Source organism: Mustela nivalis, assembly GCF_964662115.1.
Source record: "Mustela nivalis genome assembly, chromosome: 12".
Taxonomy (NCBI): domain Eukaryota; kingdom Metazoa; phylum Chordata; class Mammalia; order Carnivora; family Mustelidae; genus Mustela; species Mustela nivalis.
In genome coordinates, this window is record NC_139031.1 from 82,962,007 (window position 1) to 82,987,829 (window position 25,823).

General features: G+C 39.7%; 2 protein-coding genes across 3 annotated transcripts in view; one reads left to right on the forward strand and one right to left on the reverse strand.

The window, feature by feature from the left end:
- The window catches only part of LRRC17 (leucine rich repeat containing 17), a 73,690-nt gene extending 64,145 nt beyond the window's left edge, over positions 1–9,545 (forward strand). The window contains exon 4 of the mRNA XM_082691917.1: positions 8,246–9,545. Coding sequence (XP_082548043.1) covers positions 8,246–8,292 — 47 coding nt within the window. The 3' untranslated portion in view covers positions 8,293–9,545. The remainder of the gene's footprint in view (positions 1–8,245) is intronic.
- FBXL13 (F-box and leucine rich repeat protein 13) overlaps positions 1–25,823 on the reverse strand; it is a 251,845-nt gene that overhangs the window by 167,993 nt on the left and 58,029 nt on the right. The gene's annotated exons all lie outside the window — the stretch shown is intronic.

Here is a 25,823-nt window from a genome sequence, read left to right on the forward strand (position 1 = left end):
CCGAAGGCAGAGGCTTTAACCCACTGAGCCACCCAGGTGCCCCTGGAATACAATTTTTTGTAGTAGTCTCTTAAACCTTTGTATTTCTATGGTGCCAGCTATTTACTTTTCCTCTTTCATTTCTGATTTTATTTATTTCAGTCCTTTCTTTTTTCTTTGATGTGTCTGGCAAAAACAGTTCTTCAGTTTTATTATCTTTTCAAAGGATGAGCTCTCGGTTTCAGTCATCTTTTCTAATTATTTTAGTCTCTATTTTATATTTGTGATCTGACATTTATTAGTTCTTTACTTCCACTAACTTTGAGCTTTGTTTGTTCTTCTTTTTCTAGTTCCTTTAGGTATAGGGTTGGATTGTTTACTTGAGATTTTTCTTGTATATACGTATAAATTTCCCTCATAGAACTGCTTTGCCACATCCCAAAGATTTTGGGCCACTGTGTTTTCATTTTCATTTGTTTCCATGTATTTTTTATTTCCTCTTTGATTTCTTTCATGAACCGTTGATTGTTTAGTAGCATGTGGTTTACCATCTCTGTGTTTATATATTTTCCAATTTTTTTCTAGTAAATGATTTCTAGTTTCATACTGCTTTGTTAGAAAAGATGCATGACATGATTTCAATCTTGTCATTTATTGACAAGATCTATTGAGATTTATTTTGTGGCCTAGCATGTGATCTATCCTGGTGAGTGTTCTATGTGCCCTTGAAAACAATGTGTATTCTGTTGTTTTTGATGGACTGTTTTGCATGTATCTTTTAAGTCCATCTAGTCTAATGTGTCATTCAAAGACACTGTTTCTTATTGATTTTATCTCTGGATGATCTATCCATTGATGTAAGTGGGATGTTAGAGTCCCCTACAGCTATTGTGTTACAATCAATTTCCTCGTTAATGTCTGTTAATATTTACTTTATGTATTTGGGTTCTTCCATGTAGCATGCATAGATATTTATAATTGTTATATCCTCTAGTTGGATCTATTTCAGGAGGACTTTTAAAGCTTACCTGATAAAGAGGGTCACTACATTATAAATAAAGAAAACAATTCACTAGAGATTCATAACAATTTAGAATTGTTATGAATCTCTAGTGATGTGTAAGCGTCCAATAACATAGGCACAAAGATACAAAGAAAAACTGACCGATCCATAGTCACAATGAAAAATTATATCAAAGATCTCAATTGTTGATAAATCAATGTGAGGAAATAAATCTTCCCTCGCTTTCTCAGTGCTTTTATAGAAAGCTCTAGCCTCTGGAGGCATAGAAATCTATATGCTATACAGATAATGTTTTGCTTTCACTTCCTCTACATTTTTCTTTCCACATACTATGTGGATTAGATCTATAACCATTTGTCCACGTGCCTAGTTAATTTCACTGTTCCAAAAGGTAATAACACTTCTCTCATTTCTACAAGAAAGTCCAATGGTTATAGTTTGGCCTAGTCCTCTAAGTCAAGCTCCCAAGGTGCCAGGAGGATCCCCAGTAATTTACATATAGAGGAGATACGAGTCCCAGGCAGGCCCTTGAAGACATCTCTAGGTCATGAAAGTTGGAGACTCTGAGGCTTATCTAGCCCTTGGAGAGATATATTTACAAAAGCTCCTGCCTTCCTCTTTCACTTACAAGGACCTGTGTGATTATTCTGAACCCACCCAGATATTCAAGAATAAACTTAATCATCTCAAGTCTTTAACTTAACCACATCCACAAAGACTCTTTTGCCATTTTAGGAAATATGCTCACAGGTTCTGAGGATTAGGACATGGATATCTTTGCGGGGCTATTATTCTGCCTACCACACTATGTAAGGAAATCAGAAAACCTGAATTTAGGAGAGCAGCTACTTCTGAGTGAGGGAAGACAATGCAGAGAGGCTTTAATAGTATTTGTTAAACTTTATTTTTTAAGCTGTGTGGTGATTACACAAGTGTTCATTATATTTTATTTCTTTGCATGCCTAAGATATTTTATTTTAATAACCTCACTTTTGAATAAAACATCCAGGAATGAGTTTAACTAAGGAGATAAAAGACTGGTACACTGAAAACTATAAAGCATTACTAAAAGAAATTAAAGAAGACCTAAATAAATGGAAAGACATCCCATATTCATAAACTGGAAAACAAAATACAAATAACAATAAATGGAACCAAGTCAGAATTTGAGGTCTGCCCATGAACAAATAACTACCAAACATATAGGCCCAGAGAGTTTTTACAAGAGTATCGTACCAAATATTCAAGGATAATGTAATGCTAATAAGAAAAAATATTAAGATGTCAGTACTACCTAAAGTGAGCTATAGATTCAATGCAACCTTATGAAAATTCCAGTAGTTCTTTTTTCAGAAGTAGAAAAGCCAATTTTCAAATGCATGTGGAATTGCAAGGGACCCCAAATAGCTAAACAGTTTTCAAAAAGAATAAAGTTGGAAGACCCAGATTACAAAATTTAAAACTTACTACAAAGCTTTAGTAACCAAAAATAGCATGATGCTGGAATAAGGCTAGACACAAAGACAAATGTAGCTCGACTGAGGGTCCAGAAATAAACCTATATAGCTATAGTCAATTGACTTTTGACAAGGATGCTAAGGCCATTCACTGGGGCAAAGACAGTCTTTTCTTTTTTTTTAATTTTTGAACTTTTTTTAAATTTATTTTTTATTTATTTTCAGCATAACAGTATTCATTATTTTTTCACCACACCCAGTGCTCCATGCGATCCATGCCCTCTATAATACCCACCACCTGGTACCCCAACCTCCCACCCCCCCGCCACTTCAATCCCCTCAGATTGTTTTTCAGAGTCCATAGTCTCTCATGGTTCACCTCCCCTTCCAATTTCCCCCAACTCCCTTCTCCTCTCTAACTCCCCATGTCCTCCATGCTATTTGTTATGCTCCACAAATAAGTGAAATCGTATGATAATTGACTCTCTCTGCTTGACTTATTTCGCTCAGCATAATCTCTTCCAGTTCCATCCATGTTGCTACAAAAGTTGGGTATTCATCCTTTCTGATGGAGGCATAATACTCCATAGTGTATATGGACCACATCTTCCTTATCCATTCATCCGTTGAAGGGCATCTTGGTTCTTTCCACAGTTTGGCAACCGTGGCCATTGCTGCTATAAACATTGGGGTACAGATGGCCCTTCTTTTCACGACATCTGTATCTTTGGGGTAAATACCCAGCTGTGCAATTGCAGGGTCATAGGGAAGTTCTATTTTTAATTTCTTGAGGAATCTCCACACTGTTCTCCAAAGAGGCTGCACCAACTTGCATTCCCACCAACAGTGTAAGAGGGTTCCCCTTTCTCCACATCCCCTCCAACACATGTTGTTTCCTGTCTTGTTTTCCTATCTGGTGTAAGGTGATATCTCAATGTGGTTTTAATTTGAATCTCCCTGATGGCTAGTGATGATGAACATTTTTTCATGTGTCTGATAGCCATTTGTATGTCTTCATTGGGGAAGTGTCTGTTCATATCTTCTGCCCATTTTTTGATATGATTGTCTGTTTTGTGTGTGTTGAGTTTGAGGAGTTCATTATAGATCCTGGATATCAACCTTTTGTCTGTACTGTCATTTGCAAATATCTTCTCCCATTCCGTGGGTTGCCTCTTTGTTTTGTTGACTGTTTCCTTTGCTGTGCAGAAGCTTTTGATTTTGATGAAGTCCCAAAAGTTTGTTTTCGCTTTTGTTTCCTTTGCCTTTGGAGACAGATCTTAAAAGAAGTTACTGTGGCTGATATCGAAGAGATTACTGCCTATGTTCTCCTCTAGGATTCTGATGGGTTCCTGTCTCATGTAGAGATCTTTTATCCATTTTGAGTTTATCTTTGTGTACAGTGTAAGGGAATGGTCGAGTTTCATTCTTCTACATATAGCTGTCCAGTTTTCCCAGCACCATTTATTGAAGAGACTGTCTTTTTCCCACTGTATATTTTTTCCTGTTTTGTCGAAGATTAATTGACCATAGAGTTGAGGGTCCATATCTGGGCTCTCTACTCTGTTCCACTGGTCTATGTGTCTGTTTTTATGCCAGTACCATTCTGTCTTGGTGATCACAGATTTGTAATAAAGCTTGAAATCAGGTAACGTGATGCCCCCAGTTTTATTTTTGTTTTTCAACATTTCCTTAGCAATTCGGTGTCTCTTCTGATTCCATACAAATTTTTGGATTATTTGCTCCAGCTCTTTGAAGAATTTTGATCGGAATGGCATTAAAAGTATAGATTGCTCTAGGCAGTATAGACATTTTAACAATGTTTATTCTTCCAATCCAAGAGCATGGAATGGTCTTCCATCTTTTTGTGTCTTCTTCAATTTCTTTCATGAGTGTTCTGTAGTTCCTTGAGTACAGAGCCTTTACCTCTTTGGTTAGGTTTATTCTCAGGTATCTTATGGTTCTTGGTGCTATAGTAAATGGAATTGATTCTCTAATTTCCCTCTCTGTATTTTCATTGTTAGTGTACAAGAAAGCCACTGATTTCTGTACATTGACTTTGTATCCTGCCATGTTGCTGAATTGCTGTATGAGTTCTAGTAGTTTGGGGTTAGAGTCTTTTGGGTTTTCCATATAAAGAATCATGTCATCTGCGAAGAGAAAGAGTTTGACTTCTTCACTGCCAATTTGGATACCTTTTATTTCTCTTTGTTGTCTGATTGCTGTTGCTAGGACTTCTAATACTATGTAGAACAAGAGTGGTGAAAGTGGGCATCCTTGTCGTGTTCCTGATCTCAACGGGAAGGCTGCAGGCTTTTTCCCATTGAGGATGATATTTGCTGTGGGTCTTTCATAGATAGATTTTATGAAGTTCAGGAATGTTCCCTCTACCCCTATACTTTGAAGCGTTTTAATCAGGAACGGATGCTGGATTTTGTCAAATGCTTTTTCTGCATCAATTGAGAGGACCATGTGGTTCTTCTCTCTTCTCATATTAATTTGTTCTATCACATTGATTGAACCATCCTTGTAGCCCAGGGATGAATCCCACCTGGTCATGGTGGATAATCTTTTTAATGTGCTGTTGGATCCTGTTTGCTAGGCTCTTGTTGAGAATATTAGCAGGGAAATAATCAAGATTAGAGCTGCGATCAATGAGGTAGAAACCAGAGATACAGTAGAACGTATCACTGAAACTAGAAGCTGGTTTTTTGAAAGAATCAATAAGATCAATAAACCATTGGCCACACTAATCCAAAAGAAAAGGGAGAAAGCCCAAATTAATAAAATTATGAATGAAAAGGGAGAGATCACAACTAACACTAAGGAAGTAGAAACAATCATCAGAAGTTATTGTCAATAGTTATATGCCAAAAAGCTTAGCAACCTAGATGAAATGGATGCATTCCTGGAAAACTATAATCTCCCAAAATTGAACCAGGAAGAAATCGACAACCTGAATAGACTGATATCTAGTAACGAGATTGAAGCAGTGATCAAAAGCCTCCCAAAAAACAAGAGCCCAGGACCTGACGGATGCCCTGGGGGATTCTACCAAACTTTCAAAGAAGAAATAACACCTATTCTCCTGAAGCTGTTTCAAAAATTTTTTTAACTTTTTAATAAACATATAATGTATTTCTAGCCCCGGGGGTACATGTCTGTGAATCGCCAGGTTTACAGATTTCACAGCACTCACGATAGCACATACCCTCTCCCTACCCCCCTCCCCCCAGCGACCCTCAGTTTGTTTTGTGACATTAAGAGTCACTTATGGTTTGTCTCCCTCCCGAGCCCATCTTGTTTCATTTATTCTTTTCCTATCCCCCACACCCCCCACGTTGCATCTCCATTCCTCATTATCAGGGTTACAATAGTTATAATAGTTGTCTTTGACTTATTTCACAAAGCATAATACCCTCTAGTTCCATCCATGTCGAAGGGCAGTCTTTTCAACAAATGATGCTGGACAGTTGGATATCCAAATACAAAACAATGAACAGTTGGATATCCAAAAGCAAAAACAATGAATTTACCTCATGCCATTATGGGGTACGTAAATTAACTGAAACTAGATCAACAAACCAATATAAAAGCTAAGAACTGTAAAACTCTTGAGGAAAACAGGGGTAAACCTTTATAACCTTGAGTTTTGCAAGTTTTCTTAGATATGACTCCAAAAGCACAATTAATGAAGGAAAAGATGAATTATACTTCATCAAAATTTAAAACTTTCAGGACACCTGGGTGGCTCAGTCAGTTAAGTGTTTGCCTTCCGCTCAGGTCATGATCCCAGGGTCCTGGGATCAAACCCCTCATCGGGCTCCTTACTCAGCAGGGAGCCTGTTTCTCCCTCTGCCTGCAGTTCCCCTTGCTTGTGCTCTGTCTCTCTCTCTCTCTCTGGCAAATAAATAAGTAAAATCTTTTAAAAACATTTAAAACTTTTGTGTATCAGAGGACTATATCAAGAAAGTAAAAACTTCACCTTTTGTCTATACGCTTAACCAACTGAACCATCAGGCACCCCTACTTGTATATTTTAATACAGTAAAAGCATTACGACAGGGCCTATGCCCAAAGGTAAAAGCAACCTAGGAAGGAGAAGTAGCAGCACAGAACAGCACTAGAAGAAGAGGGCCACACTTCTGAGAGTATAAGAGATAGAAGAATAGATGACCTGTGTAAGAGTTGTTTAAGAACAACTTAAAAGAGAAGGAGGGCAGGAAGGAAGGCCCTCTGGGTAGCAAACTGTGTAGAACTGATGAAGATGTAAAGCCAATAAGGGGAGCACTTCTGGCAGGTGCTCACATACAGGCAGGGACACAAGAATACAGCTGCTTAGGGGGGACTGGGCCTTTATTCCTGAGTCAGCACTACTCCTTGGAAGGTTACTGTCTTAGTTTCCTAAGGCTGCTGTAACAAATTAGGACAAATTGGGTAGCTTAAAATATCAGAAATGTATTCTGTCATAGTTCTAGAGGCCAGAAGTCTGAAGTGAGCATCAGCTGAGCCAGGCTCACTTTGAAGGCTCAGGGGAGGATACTTCCTTGCCCATTCTGAGCTTTGGGTGGTTGCCGGCATTCCTTGACATTCCTTGGCTTGACAGAGTCTTTGCCTCTGTCATCACATGGCCTTCTCTTGTATGTGGATCTGTGGATCTGATTATCCCTCTCCTTTCTCTTATGAAGCTATCAGTCATTCAATTTAGGACACACCCTAATCAAGTGTGACCTCACCATAACTAATTACATCTGTTTCCAAATAAGATTACATTCTGAGGTTCTGGTTGGACATGAATTTGAGGGGATAGTACTCAACCCAATACCATTATCTAGCTCTTCCACGTCTGCTTCCTCAACCACAAAATGAAGGTCTTTGATGAGACAGTCTCTTAGGGCCTATTCAACACTGAAAATTTTGGGTTACTTTTATGATTTGTGGCCAGAGAGTCAAAACTAGACTCCTAACTGTATGGCTATTGTGTAATCTTTAATGCCACATTTAAAAGCTTTATTTTTTCCCTGTCATGTGATGAATTTATTTTCAACTATGAATTTTAACAGTATATTATTTATAACCAAAAGAAAGTCCATACTTAATTGGATTGTACCCATCAGCCAGATGCAAATTCTTGCATAAGTGGAGACACTTTTGTCTGAAAGGCTAACCGAGATACTTGTTTACATGGTAGAGAAGAAGGGAGCTATTGGAGAGACCACCTAGGCCTTTTCCAATACGTAGGGAGTTATTAATTTATCCACTAGTGCATTTAATACTCATTGTTAAGCACCTACTCTATGACAGTCATACCTCACTAATTCCATAGAACTTTGCCCAGAAAATATTTATAAGGCAGGTGCTCCACATCTCAGTGTGGAATAATCTTTGCAAAGAATTTACGTGCAATTACCATGAACATATATGTTCTCTTAGGGAGTCATGCCATTGTTATATAATATATGTTGAGAATTTAAAAACCTTCATATGTATTTGCACTTAGAAAAACTAGAACATAACTCCATAGGGAACACAGACTGTTGCCAACATGGAAACCTGGGGAAAATATCAGGGCAAATGAATGTGGATTCTTAATTCAATCCCATACATAATTACTATGTGGTATTTCTGTGCAAGACATTTTAACCAAAAAACTGTTAATGTGTGGCACAGAAAAAAAAGGGGGGAAGTTTTAAGAAAACTTTATGTCACTGAAACTGTGTATAATTATGAAATATGAGGCCACTCAATCACCCTATTCAACACGTATCCATTTTTCATTCTGTGCCAGGGGGTATTGGATCTTTAGGAGAAGAAAGAACATCTAGTGGTCCATGAGCAAATAATGAAATGACCATGGGGAATGGAAGTCCACATCACAAGGGAAATGGAGGGGTGTAGTAAAGAGGATAAAAGAGGAAAGAAGAACCTTTCATCTCCAATAGAGACAAAAACAAAAAGAATTCACGAGGACAAGGAAGCCTGCTTCTGCCCCTTGAAACAGGTCCTGATGGCTTATGATCCCAGTTAAGTAATATCAAGGCAACTGCAAGAGTCTTCCTAGAGTCTGAGACTTTTTATCGTCTCACTATTCCTCATTCCTCCTAACTCGTGTGGTGATGAACGGCACTTTGTGTACTTATGGCTCCTGGGATGAGGTTACTGTGCAATGTTGACAACAAACTGAAGCCCCAAGAGTGCAGCAGGTGTCTTCATTGTGACTTCAAATGCTAGAACTAGCATCCCTGGGAGGAACCAACAGCTGCCAGATTTCAGCTTTAGGTAAGGAAAGGCCTCTAGGCTGGTCCCTAATAGCAAGAAGACTCCATGATTTTAAGATTTTGTCATTCTCTGCTCTCTGAAGCAAGCAGGTTCCAAAGGAAAAGACTTCACAGTGTTCATGATGAGAACTAAATCTATTCTGCAAGCCCCTGTGGTGTTGGATTGTATTGGGGTGTCAGTACATATATTGCACACAAGAGCAGGGAGGAGGAATAAGAAAGAGCTAAAATGGAGTGGACTGACTCAGAAGGGTGCCTGTTCACAGACTGTGACAGAACAGTGGACACAGACTTGAGTGGGGAGAAACCTGGCGGAAGAGATGAACTTCCTTCCTTCCAGCACAAAAATGCTAACATTTTGTAATTCTTGGCCACCAAGATAAGCCAGCTCTCAAGAAAAGAACTTCGTGAGAACTAAGTCTATTCCCCAGCAATACCAACACACCCTGCTTATTTGTTAGAGTGCCTGGATCATAATGCATTTCATGTGGGAGACTTGCTGTAAGAACAGTGGAAACCAAACAAAAATCCAGACGCTATTGGCACTGGAGGGAAAAAAGTTACAGTGTAAATCTTCTAAATTAAACACAGTTTATGCATCACGGAATTATGTGACAATGTCAAATAATAGCAATGCCTCCTTAGCAACTGGATAGCACTTAATTTACAAAAGGCTGGACACACATACTAGCCAGGTCATTCTGCAAGGACTCTGTCAGGGAGTTGCATAACCAAGGGACCATATCTTAAAGTTGGAGAAATGGAAAAGATCCTTTCTCTTGGTGGAAAATAAAATAGAATAAAAATTAAAAGTCCAACTTTGGTCTACCATGCATAATGTGCCAAAGCCTATATCACAGTCTTCAGGCAGGCCTGTTCTTCTCTCCAGGAACAAAGAAGAGTGATGGAGGGGTGGGAGAACATAGATTCCTTCCTCTTTCTAAAATCATTATGTAGGACTAAAAGTATGCATCTACATGGAATGTAGGTAGTAGCCTCTCCTATGGGAGGGTGTCAGAGCCCAAGCAAAGTAAGGAGAATGTCCACTTAGCAGGGCTCCCCAGGGCTGATGTCCACACTTCATTGGAGGAGGCAGGCATCCAAGTGAGGCAGGGAAGAGGGGTTTGGGCCAGGGTGGGGAAGGGCCATGGTTTAGAATGTGGGAGTCCCCAGAGTGTGAGAAAACTGAGTTGGCACAAGACCTAGAGCCCAAGTGCATAGGAAAGTGGTCTAGTCACAGATGGTGACCCTAGAGGACATAAAACAGGTGGTTGAAGGTAGAGTTTAGTGTAAGAAGCTCATCTATGGAGCACCTGGGTGGTTCAGTCCACTGAGCATCAGCTCTGGGTTTCAGCTCAGGTCATGATCTCAGGGTCCTGATACCAAGCCCCATGTTGACCTCTGTGCTCAGGGTGGAGTCTGCTTCAGACTCTCTCTCCCTCCTCCTCTGCCCCTCCTGCTCTCTCTCAAATAAATAAATAAATCTGGAATTAAAAAAGAAGAAGAAGAAGTAGTAGTAGTAGTAGTAGTAGTAGTAGTAGTAGTAGTAGTAGTTTGTCTACTCATGGGATTAGGGGGACTAGCTTGTGTGGAATGTCAGAATCAAAAGAGTTTAAGGGGGTTATTTGCACAGGAAAGGAGGCCACGGCAATGGGAGATTAGTACATACAGGGAGGGGAAAGATAGATCAAATAAGTAAAAATATTAGGAAAATGGGAACCCGGCTTCCCTAGGACACATAGTTACAAGTATGGAAAGAAAGAGAACTTTTGTGAATTTTGTAGTGTTAGATTGGAATTGGGGTATTGGTGGGAAATCATGGTGTTCAATGTATCAACTAGATAAATAGGTGAGGCTGAGTGGGAAAACTTCCCTTGAAGCTCATAGAGAGTAGGTTCTTGAACAAAATCATGGTTCCATTTGCAAGAAAGAGGGGGAGGGATTGACTGTTAAGTAGCAAAACTCCTGCCAGTCACTGCCCAGTAGATCATCAAAGTAGGAAGCAAACACCTTTGCTCCAGAATACTCTCACCAATTCTTTGACTTCCTGGGTGTTACCCACAAACCTGTAGTAACTAACCTATAGTGACCCCCTAGACCAGGAGTCAGCAGACTCTTCCTGAAAAGGACCAGATAGTAAATATTTTGGACTTTGTGGACCAAGAGGCAATGTCCTAAACTCTTTGAGCAACTGTTCATCAAAAGGTGAATGATCTTTGTTGTTTTTTTTTCTTCAGCACTTTACATTTGAAAAAAAAAAAAAAAAAAAAGATTCTTTCTTCAAAATCAACACATAAACAGGCAGTGGCTAGATTTGTCCCTCAGGCCATAATTTGCCAACCTTGCTCTCCACCCACCCATTCACCCCCATCCCCAGCATGCCCTGCTTGGCAGCTCTCCAGGGTCTTAATCTGTAGCTCTGTGACATCTGCAAGAATCCTTGGAGCAAGCCAAAGTCTTAAACCTACTCACTTCTTGTCACTCTTGTCCAGGGCTACCTATGTTCTGGAACACCCATTTCAGCAGAACAAATGGGAGCCAAATTTAGGGACAAAAAATTAAAATTCCCGAGATATCTTTTTTGTCAACAGTGCATTTGCCTCAAAAGGGCCAGTTTTCACGAATTCCAAATATTGAAAGTAAAGTTCTGTTAGAATGTGATTGTATTTAAACATTTACTAGTGATGTGGGTCACTGTAGGCAGTTTGAACGTAAGTTTTTTTCTTTTAAAGATTTTATTTACTCATGAGAGAGAGAGAGAGAGAGCACAAGCCACAGGTGGGAGAAGAGGCAGAGGGAGAGAGAGAAGCAGACTCCCCAATGAGCAGAGAACCCGATGCAGGGCTTAATGTGGGGCTCCATCCCAGGACCCCAGCTCATGACCTGAGCCGAAGGCAGAGACTTAACATACTGAGCCGCCCAGGCACCCCTGAATATAAGTGTTTTTAAATGTCAGGGTAAACCTCTTGGGTCCATTCCACCATTGACTGTCTACCAATGGGAGTGTTTAGTATTGGTTTAGACTTGGTCTGGTCATGTCCTATTGACAATAGGACAATAGGCCTATTGTCGACTCTATCCCCACTATACCAATCAGGAAAACCAAAGAGATTAAGTTACATGCTGCAGGTTACACAGTGTTTCAGTCAGCTTAAACTGCTATAACAAAATACTGCATGGCTTCAACAACAGACATTTGTTTGTCATAGTTCTGAAGACAGGGAAGTCCGAGACCAAGATTCTGATAGATTTGGTTCTCGGTAAGGGTTCTCTTCCCTGCAGCCTTCTTGCTGTGTCCTCACATGGCTGAGGTAGGAAGCTCTGGGGTTTCTTCCTCTTCTAAGGGCACCAATTCTACTAATTCCCAACATTCATGACTTCTTCTACACCTAATTACCTCCCCCAAGGCCCCACCTCTTAATACCATCTCACTGAAAGTTAATGCTTCAACATATTACTTTGGTGGGGTTACAGACATACAGTCCATAACACAGAGTTATCCAGAGCTGGGATTCATACTCTGGGTCACAGGATTCATCTCCCCACACAAGTTCCACAGAAACCTTACACCATTCTAGAATAGTGGATTGTTCCTGCCTGACTGCCATCCTGTTGAGGATAGATTGAGTTTCTTTATTTATGAAATACCTTTTACCATAAAATTCAATCTTCATCGTATGAACTCTGTTTTGAACATTTTGCCAAAAGCTCATAATTATTGGACATTTTCCAATAATAAACTACTTGACAGTATGTAACAATGAGTTTCTTCATTTTTGCTGACAAATTTTCCTAAGAGATATTCATGATAAAATTCACCAAACACCCATGTACTTGAGGACAGAATTTGTTCAAAAGTAAACCTCAGTTGTCTAATGAAGTCATTTTCCTCACCCAAAATAAAAATGAAACTTTGACCAGTACAACAAGGTCAAATTTTTTGTTCCTTGTTTAAACTAACCATTCCATTTTGCACATCTAATGTCAAAAAATGTAACAACACTTTCACTTCTAAATACTTAGAGGAAAATTTAACCACATTGCATTAGAAATAGAACTCCCAAGAGTAAAGCACTTAACAATTAAACAATCTGCTTCCATGACTAAATTGTATGTTTTATTTAAACATAATCTTTAATAATTTTAAATATTAATACAACACCTGGACTATTCTTAGCAATTATCTCATTCTGCTTACCCAAAGTAGGACATTTTATCAAAGTTATTTTAGTTTTTAATGCAATATTTCTGATGCACAAAATGGCAGATATTTTAAAAAATTCTTTAAAAATAAAAAATAAAATAGATATTCTTCTCATGTATAGAAACTCCTTTTTTTTTTTTCATGTATAGAAACTCTTAAGGGAAAAATAATAATCAATGTCTAGGTTTTTCATTCTGTGTTTTTCTTCTATTTCTCCCTAATTTAAACTTATCCTCTCTATATATGATCTCTAGAAGAAAATATCCTAAAACCAATCCTACTATATTTCTCAAGTGCCATTAAAAGTCAGAATACTGGGGCGCCTGGGTGGCTCAGTGGGTTAAGCTGCTGCCTTCGGCTCAGGTCATGATCTCAGGGTCCTGGGATCAAGTCCCGCATCGGGCTCTCTGCTCAGCAGGGAGCCTGCTTCCTCCTCTCTCTCTGCCTGCCTCTCTGCCTACTTGTGATCTCTCTCTGTCAAATAAATAAATAAAATCTTTAAAAAAAAAAAAGTCAGAATACTATTTTGGTTATAATAAGTTCCATATAGGTTTGGGCCATGGTGATTATAGCCCAGCATGCAAGCATTGGTTCCCAGGGACATACTAACCAATATTTCTATAAGTGTTCCTTAAACTATTAAAAAATATTTTGTAGGGAAAAAAATGATTGCACGGCCAAATAAGTTTGGGAAATTCTTATCAAAACAAAGTAAAACATTATGAAACACTTAAGCATCTGAAGAGAGAAATTTATAACAAGCCCATATCCACTAAATCAATGAAACAAATATAACCCTTTTAGAAACTGAAGTCAAGAAATTTTCTTTAGGACCATCTTTTATGCCTGGAAAGACAGTGTTGTTGATAACTTACTATGGACCTCACTGTGCTTTTTTTTTGTTTGGGTTTTTGGGGGGTTTTTTGTTTGTTTGTTTGTTTGTTTGTTTGTTTTATGAAAATTCTCCCAGCTTCCAGGATGTCACTTATCCATCCTGTTTTTTCTCTGACTCTCCATTTCTGGTTCTCTGCTCCCTTTGTCCCTGTGTTAGACCAGAGAAACCGAACCAATAGGAGGCATCTATCAACCAATGATGGATAGATTAGATAGATAGATAATAGATAGATGGATGGATAGAGAGATAGATAATCCCCAACCTCTCCTGATGGTGCAACTTAAGATTTTTCAACTTTACAATGGTCAAAAGCTATATGCAGTCAGTAGAAACTGTGCTTCAAATTTTGAATTTGGGGGGCGCCTGGGTGGCTCAGTGGGTTAAAGCCTCTGCTTTCGGCTCAGGTCATGGTCTCAGGGTCCTGGGAACGAGCCCCGCATCAGGCTTTCTGCTCAGCAGGGAGCCTGCTTCCTCCTCTCTCTCTGCCTGCCTCTCTGCCTACTTGTGATCTGTCTGTCAAATAAATAAATAAAATCTTTAAAAAAAAAAATTTGAATTTGGATTTTTTTCCCAGGCTGTGTGTGATATGATCCTGGCAGCAAGCCACAGCTCCTAGTCAGCCATATGATCATCGGACTAAACAACCAATACACTTACAATCATTCCATAACTATACAGCCATTCTGTTTTTCACTTTCATTACAGTATTCAATACATTGCATGAGACACTTATAACATGATTATAAAACAGGCTTTGTTTTCGATGATTTTGATCAACTGTAGGCTAATGTAAGTGTTCCAAGCATGTTAAAGGTAGGCTAGGTTAAGCAGTAAAGTTCTATAGGTTAAGTGTATTAAATGCATTTTTGACTTAATGATATTTTCAACTTATAGTGGGTTTATTGGGACATAACCCTATCATAAACTAAGGAAGATCTGTGCTCTTGCTCTCTCAAATAAATAAATAAATCTTTAAAAAAGAAAAGGAAAGGAAACTATCTGAAATTCAAATTTAACTGAACATTTGTGGTTTTTGTTTTGTTTTGTTTTGTTTTTGAGAAAGAGAAAATATGTGTTTGTGCGTGAACAAGGGCAGAGGAAGCGGGAGAATCCCAAGCAGGCTCCACTCCCAGCATGGAGCCCGATGTGGGACTCAACCTCACAACTCTGAGATCACCGCTCAAGCCAAAATCAAGAGTTGGACATTTAATCTACTGAGCCACCCAGGCGTCCCACACCCTGTATTTTTATTTGCTAACTCTGACAACTCTCACCTGAACTGGGGTTCCACATGGCTTGCACTGGTCCCCCCTCTCCCTCAGCCCGGCATACAGCCCTCAGAGCCTGCCTGACCACTGACCACCTGCCACTGCCTCCTGCCACTGTCACCAACGTCAGCACATGCTGACAACTCCTATACCCTCATCACTGTGCTCTGCTCCCCTACAGGAATCTCACCAGGATGGAATCCTTCCACACTCACCACCTGGCCTGACTGCAGCCATTTGGCCAAATTCTCTGAAGACTCTTTCTTATGATAAGCCAAGCAGCTACAGAACAGTTTGCCTCTCACTTCACCCAGAACTCACACCACGCTGGCTCTTGATTGAGTTTTCCACCCACACACATACCATCCCCACCTTCCATATAATATGAAGTCTTGTGGGAAGGGGGGAAATGTGGATATATAACTGATAAAAAGCCACTCCAGAGAGGCATGTCACAGCTCAGAGCAGCAGAATGAGGCCCAGAAAGGGGTGTAGATGGGGCTTGTGGTCAACATTTTTTTCAACAAGGATAAAGCTGGAAGCATCATGTTTATCACATCAGTGAATTCCACAAGGCTGGATGACATAGCTAACTCCCTGACTTTTGGAATTAGAACCAAAATCAACAAGATGAAATTGAACAGGAATAATAGGAACTGCTGTGTTTAGCTTGAGAACAGCAGTGACATAAGGTAGAACAGTGGCCAGCAGCTCAGATAAAGAAAACCTCAGCATTTTGGTTCAACACAAGTTCAAGGATGGGCATTATGTATGAGTGGAAAAAAAAAAAGCTTTAGATTCAAGCAAATCCTATCTCAATTCCTCATTGCACTACTGAATTCTTGTGAACCCAAGTGTCTCCTCATTGTAAAATTGTGAGGACTGACATGATAACATACATTAAGCATGCCATAGCACTTGGAGGAGAATCTACTGAAGCATTCATTTTTGTTTTGTTCTCTCTACCATAGGAGTCCAAAGGAAATGGGAAGGCAAGCTGTATGCCTAGTATTTACATCCTTTTGTGTCATTGACGTGGGAGAGCCAAGAGCAGAATTTGCCAACCATCAGAAACCAAACAAGCCCCACAAAACTCCTAGCCTTAGAGAGAGGAATCGGGTTAATCAGCGAAAAGCATTGCCGGTGAGTGGAGGGGTTCCTGAGACTTAGAGAAAGAATTGGGGCTCATGGCAGACACAGGTGCTACATTCCCATGCAGACCCTATTAAGATGTGATGGGCCCTCAGATGGGAGCCCCTGGAAAGCCATGGCAGCTGATCACTAAGAAGCCTGCACTGAGCACGATGGTAAATATCCCGGTGCCTAGACTTGGCTCAGAAATCATGGAGCCTCCTTCCTTCAAGGAACTGAGTTCATTTTGGCAGGAAGCTCAAGCGTGGAGGCTAGCGTAGGCTCAAGTCTAGTGTACTTCTTGGGTACATGGGCTGTGAGAGACCTCTAAGATTCCTATACAACCAAGGAGCAGGGCCTGGGGGATGGTGGTGGTGGGGTGGGGGGTGATTGGGATTGAATTTCACAATTGAGATTGATTTTACTGGCTGCCAAATGAATAGGAACCTGTAGTAAATTGACCTGATGTAGGAGAATAAAGAAATACAACATTTAATTTAATCCATGTATTAGGGAATATAATTCACACTCTCTACAAAATTGAAAAGGCTTGTTCAGTCAGACTGAACTCAACCACACCACTGTGATTTAACCCGCTTCTCCATGTATCGTTTCTTTCATTTGCAAAAAAGGAAAATAATACCTACTTCACCAAGCTCTGCAGAAAACTGCATGAGATAACTTGTAAGACAAATCCTGCCCAGTCTCAGTGTAGTGTGGTTGCATTTTACACAAATCTGAATTCTGCAGATTTAACAGAGTGCAATTAAGATATAAGCCTCATTACACGGCAAAATTTGAAATAATGTGAATTCCATTTTACATTACCTTCATGTGGAAATGCATCCTGAGTTGCTATCATTTGCTAATCATTAATTGGATATAGAGAATAAAAATAAAAGAAGTCTAAGATGACCCCCACATATAATTTGGGTGACAAAAGACAGTGCTATTTCCCAGAACAAGATCAGGAATATGAAAGGTTGGAGAGAAATCTTGTAAAGGCAGTGGGAAGGTGGGTTCTTAAAGTTGGGCATACTAGGTAGTAGACACTGTGGAATGAACATTCAAGTGTAGTTGACATTGTAGCTGACAACTTAGCAGACATTGCTGATAATGCATGGGTCTCAGAGGAGAAATCTAGCTGGAGATATATAGATTTGTGAGTCATGAGTAGACAACATATAACTTAAACCATGTCTTTGACATCATACGGAAATTGAGGATGGAGTGAGAAAAACAGAGAAGCAATGATGTAGCCCTTACAAACACCATCATATAAGAACTGAATAGAAACCTATTACCCTAAAGGAATCTTAGATGGGATGATTAGAGAGGTGGACAGAAAGCGAAGAGGGAGTATGGTCACTGAGCCTGAGTTTAAGAGATAGATTTCATGCTAAAGACAGTCGTCATCCACATCAGATCACAGGCCAATACAGTCATAAAATTTTCATTAGCTGTTGAAGGTCCATGGTAAGCCTAGCCACACAGCTTCAGCGAAAAAGTGGGAGCAAAGATGGGCAACAGGAATGTCCACTTTAAGGGGGGTAATACTTGTACTAGGTGCTGTACTAACTGGGTCACACTTGGAAGACTTTTAGCTACAAGACTGATGGTAGCCAGGAACACAGTGGGAATCAGACCCCATGGGGTTAAGTGTCTGAGAACAGTGCATTCGCCATTCCCTATTGCTTTGCCAAAGGACTCCATGATGCAAACAGCATTATGAGGCTATCCACAAGCTAGGAAGGAAACCATAAATGGTGCAGAGCGTTAAGTGATCTAGGTATCTCTATCCTGGAGAGAGAGCTTTCCATGCAAAAGTTTTAACTTGAACCTGAGTGTCCAAGACACAATTTGGGCTGCTGCTTCTCCTATTGATTTATCTGTAAGTTTTATCTGACTCTGTAATAAATCATTTGAGTGAATATTTATTGTCTTGTGGTGTTTTCTCTTACACTACCACTTGAAGGACCAGGAAAAGGAGGGAGCTGAGCATAAGAATAGGAAGTGATGCAGGCAACTTTTACCTGAGGAGCTCCCCTGCCCTTCAAAGGGTTGCGTGACTCAGACTGGGGAGAACACATGGTCCACTCTAGAGAATTGTCCAAAAATAGAGAATTTTTAGAAGATGGCAACCAGGAAAGTCTCAGAAGTGGAAACGGGGAGGTTGAGACTACAAACTGTCATACAAGTATAAACCGTTGACTGAACTGGGAATTTGTGACCACATAAGGACTACAAAATAAAATTATGTTTATGTAATTGATAAGTGTGGTCTTAATCCTTGGGGATGCAGGAAGAGAGATGAGAGACAGAAGGTACCAGGGAAGCTTCTTTCTCTGATATGAAGAACGACTTTCTAATCATCCAGTCTTTCCCCAAGTGGGACAGAATAACCTCAATGTCACAGCCTCTCTAACACTCAAAGCGTTAAGCTAGAGGCAAGATAAACATTGCCGTTAATGGAGATTTTTCATTCCCTTGGCCTCCTCATATTTCCATCTGGAAGCACTTCGGTAACACCAAATGCCTCTCTCTCAACCCTCATGCCTCTGCAGGAGAAAAGGAGAGACAAACTGACTGAGAAGTTTGGGAGAAAGAAGGAGGCCTACAAATCAGCTCCAGCTCTGCTCTGCCTGACCTGAATGCAAGATGCCGCATCTGACTGCTCTGAGTGGCCTGAGGAAGGTCTGCCTTTGTCCAGCTGTGCCATGACTGAGGGTGAGTTAATCTGATTCAAGGGTGAGGAGGCACCTAGCAAGCCACCTTGGTCAGTGATCTTAATCCATAGTTTCCTATCAGCTGTCTCAGATTAATATTGATATCTCCTCTATTTGTCAACTTTTCAATTAGTTGCAAACTCAGACAAGGAAGAGATGTTATTATATTGTCCCTAAAACCTCACATGTGTCTGTGAGGAATATTGTCCTGGGAAAAAGTTTGGACCACATAACTGAAGTTGTTTCCTGTGTAGGATTCTATGACTTTATGACTCTTCGGATATTCCTAGGACCTTCTAACTTCATGTCTTATTGACATTTCAGGTTCAATGAATCTAAAATTTAAATTATCTTCCCCCCGAAACTAGCTCACTCTCCCAACACACCCCACATTGCTGCACATCAAAGGCACAAATGGCCTCATATTCATTCAGATTTAAAAGGTTAAATTCCCAAATGGTAGGGAAGTTGAAAATGTCCCTACCGTAATTGCAAATCAGTGCCAACATCAGTGAGTGGTGGTCAAAAGCCCAACTATGATTGACACGATTCAGTGAAAGTGTAGAGAAGAAAAGGCCAAAGTCAACATCCAGAGATGCTATCAGGGAGCTTGGTGATGAGGGGAGAGTGAGAATCTTATCATGAATGCAAATAACTAATTCCCAGAGGAGATAATTAGGAAATGTCATGACTGAGAAGAAAAAAAGGAGGGGGGGAAGGGTATTTCAAGAAAGAAATATAGTCAAATGCTACAGAAGGAATAAGGCAGATGCAAGGTGAGCATGGGCTATTCTATTTGATTTTAAGAAATTCCTGGAATGGGAACAAGTTTGTACCAGTGGGGCTGAAAGGGCAAAATCATTCTTCATTCATTCACTTAACCAACATTTATTGAGCATCTAGTGGTTGTGAATTCAAAGCATGTAAGACACTGTCCCTGTCCTCAAGGAACTTACAGCCCAAGAGGAAAACAGGAAATAAGGAATTATAACAGACAGTAAAGAAGTGCCTCAGGAGCTCTAGGAACACATATGATGGGCATCTAACTGAGATTAAGGTAGAGGACCAAAGAGCAAAGTTGACATCTGACCTGCACCCGAGCAGGAGTTAGCCGGTCGAAGAAGATGAGAAGGGGCTCTGTACAGGAAAGGCTTCGTGGCTGAAGGGTCTTGCCCTTGGCTAATGGGAGTAACTTAGCGGGACTGGAGCCAAGGATTCCTGTGGGGAAATGGTGGAGAATGATGTTAAGCGGCAGACAAGGGCTACAACATGAAGAGCCCCGGGGCGGGGGGGCGCTAAAGCCAGTGGTGAGTCATTGAGTGATTTTAAGCAGTAAAGGAATGTGAGTAAATGTGACTTTAGAGGGGCATCTGGGTGGCCCCAGCGGCTGAGCATCCGACTCTTGATTTTGGCTTAGGTCATGACCTCAAGGTCATGAGATCAAGCTCTGCATCCATTCAGCATTCAGATCAGAGTCTGCTTGAGATTCATTCTCTCCCTCACTCTCTGCCCCTTCCCTCACTCTCTAAATAAAAAAGTAATAAAATCTATTTTTTAAATGTGACTTTAAAAAGACAGCTCTGGGGGGCAACTAAAAAAATGAGTTGGGAAGTCAAGTTCAAGAGTAGATGGTGGAAGCCCCATTTAAATAGCTTTGATAATGTCACTGATAGGTATTAAGTACCAAAGAGAATGGAGAGGAGACAGTAAGAGAGATTACAAATTTAAAAAGAAAAGAATATGCAATGTGGGTTAAAAGAAAAAAGGCCAAGGTAATTTCCAAATTCTACCTAGGTCAATTGAGTCAATGATGATGCCATTCATTTAGAAACAGGATAAAGAAGAAAAAGTTGGACAAGGAAATGATGAGTTCTATTTTAGAGATGGTGAATTGGCTTCTACCTTTGGAACACCCAGGTCAAGACTGTTCAAAAGCAATATCTGAGTGTCTCAGTGGGCAGATGGGAGGTCAAGAAGTTGACGACATATATAAATATAATATATATAAAATATATATCTAAATATATATAAATATACAAATATTATATAAATATATATACATATATAAAAAGAAAGTCAAGAAGTTTGATGACATATATAAGGAGAAAAATAGAATATTAACTCAAAAGAGAAGCAGGATCAAAAAATGTTTTAAAGATCTTATTTATTTATTTGACAGAGATCACAAGTAGGCAGAGAGGCAGGCAGAGAGAGAGGAAGGGAAGCAGGCTCCCCGTTGAGCAGAGAGCCCAATGTGGGGCTTGTTCCCAGGACCCTGGGATCACAACCTGAGCTGAAGGCAGAGGCTTTAACCCACTGAGCCACCCAGAGGCCCCTCAAAAAATGTTTTAAAGGAGTGAGCTGAATACATTTATAGACATCAGGGAATAAATCAATGAAGAGAAAGAAATTGAAGATGATGGGGCCGGGAAAGGCACAGGGAAGGAGCAGGGGTAAAACTCTCTCTTATTTAATTTTACCTTGTGGTGCAATAAAAGGAGAGTTGTCTTCTGAACATAAAGCACAAACTCTTGAGTTAATTAGTAAATTGCTTCAGCGCAGATCACAAGCCATCAAAAACAGATGGCAAACTGCTAAAGTGAATTAGACTCCACCAGCCATTTCAATGGAACATTGTATGGTATGGAAAGAAAAACACTTGGCAAGACAAGAAGCATGAGTCAGGAGTCAGTGTTGAGTATGAGTCATGCATATAAGATCAGTAAAAACCTGGCTGTGCCCTGAACTTAATGCTTCTGAGCTTCCCACTCCTCCAGTCACTCAGGCTCAAAGACACCCTGTCAGGCTCCTTGCTCACTCCTTCACTCCACAGAGTGCTGGTCCCAGAATTCTCTTAACACTTTGCTTCCCACGTGGGTCATTCCCTTCCTATGCACGCACATGCGCATTGGCAATGAGTTTGTTTTTTTTTTATTTCAGTTTTTTTATTGATGTGTGGCTGGCATACAATATTATATTAGTTTCAGGTGTACAACGTAGTGATTCAACATTTATATACACAACAAAGTGATCACCACAGTAAATCTCGCTGCTGTCTGTCACTATACAATGTTGTTATATTTGATTAACTCTGTTCCCAATGCTGTACCTCATATCCCTGTGTCTTATTTATTTTATAATGGGAAATTTGTACCTTCTTATCCCCTTCCCCTAGTTCACCCATACTTCCACCCTCCTCTTCCCTCTGGCAACCACCAGGTCGTTCTCTAGATCTATGTGTCTGTTTCTGTTTTGTTTTGCTTGTTCATTTGTCTTTTAGAATCCACGTATCATTCCCACCGATGCAAACCTTGTGCTCATTCTTCAGGAAAGCCCCTTCGGTTTTCAGACTTCACCCCTCCCCCACAGCCCTAGGGCAGGGGGAGGAGAAAGGAAGACAGGTAAAGGGGAAAGAGAGCCTCTTTCTAAGCTGGCCATCATGTCACTGCCCAATTATTTAAGCCCAGCATCTGAGTGGATACTCAAGGCCTCAACAATTTAGCCCCATCCAATCATTCCAATTCTATATCTTGCTGCTCCCAACGTAAACTCTTCATTCCCACCAAACTGACCTTCCTCAACCACCCTTGAAACATTTCTCCCATTTTCTTGTCGTTATTTTTCTTTCAGTTCTTTCAACAAATATTTCACAGAGAGAAGCCTCCCCTGACAGAGTAGCATACTCTAGTCATTCTTATTTTTAAGTGAGATATAATTGACATACAGCATTATATTAGCTTCAGGTTTACAACACAGTGATTCCATTTTTGTCAATATTACAAAATGATCACCACAATAAATTGAGTTAATATCCATTACCACACAGCATTTTTTTCTTGTGATGAGAACTTTTAAGATCTACTCTCTTAGCAATTTTCAAATATATAGAATATTATTAACTATAGTCACCATACTGTACATTATATTCCCATGACATTTATTTTATAACTAGAAGTTTGTCCCTTTGACCCCGTTTACCCATTTTGCCTACTCCCCACACTAGTTCTCTGGCAACCACCAACCTGTCCTCTGTATCTATGGGTTCAGTTTTGGTTTGTTTTTTTTTTCATTTTGTTTCTTTTGCTTTTGTTTTAGATTCCACATATAAGCGAAATTATATAGTATTTGTCTGTCTTTCTCTGACTTATTTCACATAGCATGATGCCCTCAAGGTCCATTCACATTTTTATAAATGGCATGATTTCCTTCCTTTAAATGACTGGATAATGTTCTGTTGTGTAATATACAGATATAGATACAGATATATAGATATAGGTATTACCCCATTTTCTTTCTCTACTCTTCTGTTGATGGACATTTGGGTTGTTTTCATGTCTTGGCTATTGTCATTATTGCTGCAATAAACATGGGGGTGCATATGTCTTTTCAAATTAGTGATTTTGTTTCTTTTGGATAAATATCCAGAAGTGCATCAGCTGGATCACGTAGTATTTCTATTTTTATGTTTTGAGAAACCTTGTTACTGTTTTCCATAAAGATTGTATCAATTTGCATACCCTATCAACAGCGCACGAGGGTTCTCTTTTCTCCACATCCTCTCCAACACTTATGACTTCCTGTCTTTTGAATACTAGCCATTCTAACAGGTGTGAGGCAACATCTCATTGTGGTTTTTGATTTACATTTCTCTGGTGATTAGTGATATTGAACATCTTTTCATGTGCATTGGCAATCTGTATGTCTCCTTTGGAAAAATGTCTATTCAGATCCTCTGCCCACTTTTTAATCAGATTTTTTATTTTTGCTATTGAAACCATATGGGTTCTTTATATACAGTTGACCCTTCAACAACACAGGTTTGAACTGTACAGGTCTGCTGGTATATGGATTTTTTTCCCAATACAATACAGTGTTTTTTCTTCCTTATGATTTTCTTAATAACATTTTCTTTTCTCTAGCTTACTTTCTTATAATAATACAGCACATAATACATATGACATACACCACATGTGTCGATCAACTGTGTGTGTTATCGGTAAGGCTTTTGGTCTACAATAGGCTATTAGTAGTCAAGTTTTGGAGGAGCCAAAAGTTACACATGAATTTTCAAGTACAAGGTAGGTTGGAGCCCCTAAATCCTCTATCATTCAAAGGTCTTAGCCCTTGAATATTTTGTATTTTGGATATTAACCTCTTATCAGATGTATGATTTGCAAATATTTCTCCCATCCAGTGTGCTGTCTTTTCATTTACTGCTGGTTTCCTTTACTGTGTGGAAGCTTTTTAGTTTGATGAGTTCTACTTGTTTATTTAGCTTTTGCTACCTCTTCTTTTGGTATTTCTTTTAGTGAAAGTGCTCGTCCTTTATCCAGACTCCTTTAACATGTTCTTGCGCATTTGTCTACTTGCTCGCTGATTCTTAACACAAAACTACACGAGAGCATTACTGTCTCCCCAGTACTTAAGACAGAGCCTAAAACATTGTAGGAATCCAATATCATTGCTCAATAAATGAAATGAAATCTTGATTGAGTGCCTCCTCATGCCAATCTCTTAGTTGCTGAGGGTAAAGAAATAATCAAAACAGGTATAATATCTGAACCTAAAAAGCATATCTTTTAGTAGAAGAGACAGATTGTTAAAACAAGCACATTATTGAAAATTATAGCTATTTACAATGACAAGTGCTGTGGAAGAAAAGAATAAGGCCTTAGAGCAGGGATTGATTTTAGATTGGGCCACCAGGAGAGGTCTCTCAAATGGGGGACATTTACGCTAAAATATAAAGAAAGAGAGAGAACGAATCCAACTAACAGTGGGGTAGAGAAGCATTCGGGACAGAGGCATGAATATGGGCGAAACCCTCTCTCTGATTTTGTGCATTCACCCCTGATATTTTCCTCTGCTGGGAGGATTATTTCTATCCAAGGGTCATAGATGGTGACAGATGTTTAAAGCTAGAAGTGGTCTGAGAGGCATCTAGCTTGCCCTCTCATCTAACAGAAGAAACTACAAATCTCCGCTAGAGATTTTCAGTCTTTAAACTGAGGCTGAGAAAAGTTAGATGCCCCGTGGGAGGTCAGCAAGCTGACAGAGCCAGCAGGCCTAAGTTTAGAACCTGGTCTTCCATGACTTCCTATTCCGTGGTTTCTCCATCATTCAGACATCTAAATCCAACATATCAATGATACTAACTTCTACTGAGAACTTACCATATGCTGGGCATCATTCTAAGCGCTTTGTATGTATTAAATCATTTAATCATTAATTAAATTATTAATCATTTAATTAAATCATTTAATAGCAAATACAGAAGAGATTTTTTTTTTTAATTATCCGCCCACTGCAAGGGAAACAACTTAAAAACAAAGAGATTAAGCCATATGCCCAAGGTCACACAGCTAGTGACAGGACTGGCCACCCACACTCTAGAGCACACGCTCTCCATTTCCAAATGGCTGCCTCTTTCTGTGGAGTAGCTTTTCATCTTAGGAATGATGTATCATTTTGCAAAGGTGGTCCCTGCTAAAATTAATATAGCATCTTCTACAATTTGTCATGAAAACTTTATAGGAACATCATTTGTAAGCCATTTCACTTAGTGTTACTGATTAGAACAGACATTGACAAAATCAAGGTCCACGGGCAGAGCAGTCTTCCATCAAAAATAAGCTGATCCTAAAACAATTTTTAGATGTTTTGCTCCATCTGCTTTTTCACCCACACCACAGATGGAGCCAACACATACATAGTTCCTTGATAGAGCAAGGCTTTGGAACCTTCCCTTATCTGAAGTTCCCATAGTACATGCCTATGAAACTTGGAACCACTCTCTGCTTCAGTGAATTAACATCAGACTGACCCCTGAGGTTATCAAAACATGGATTCAAGAAGTCATTGAGA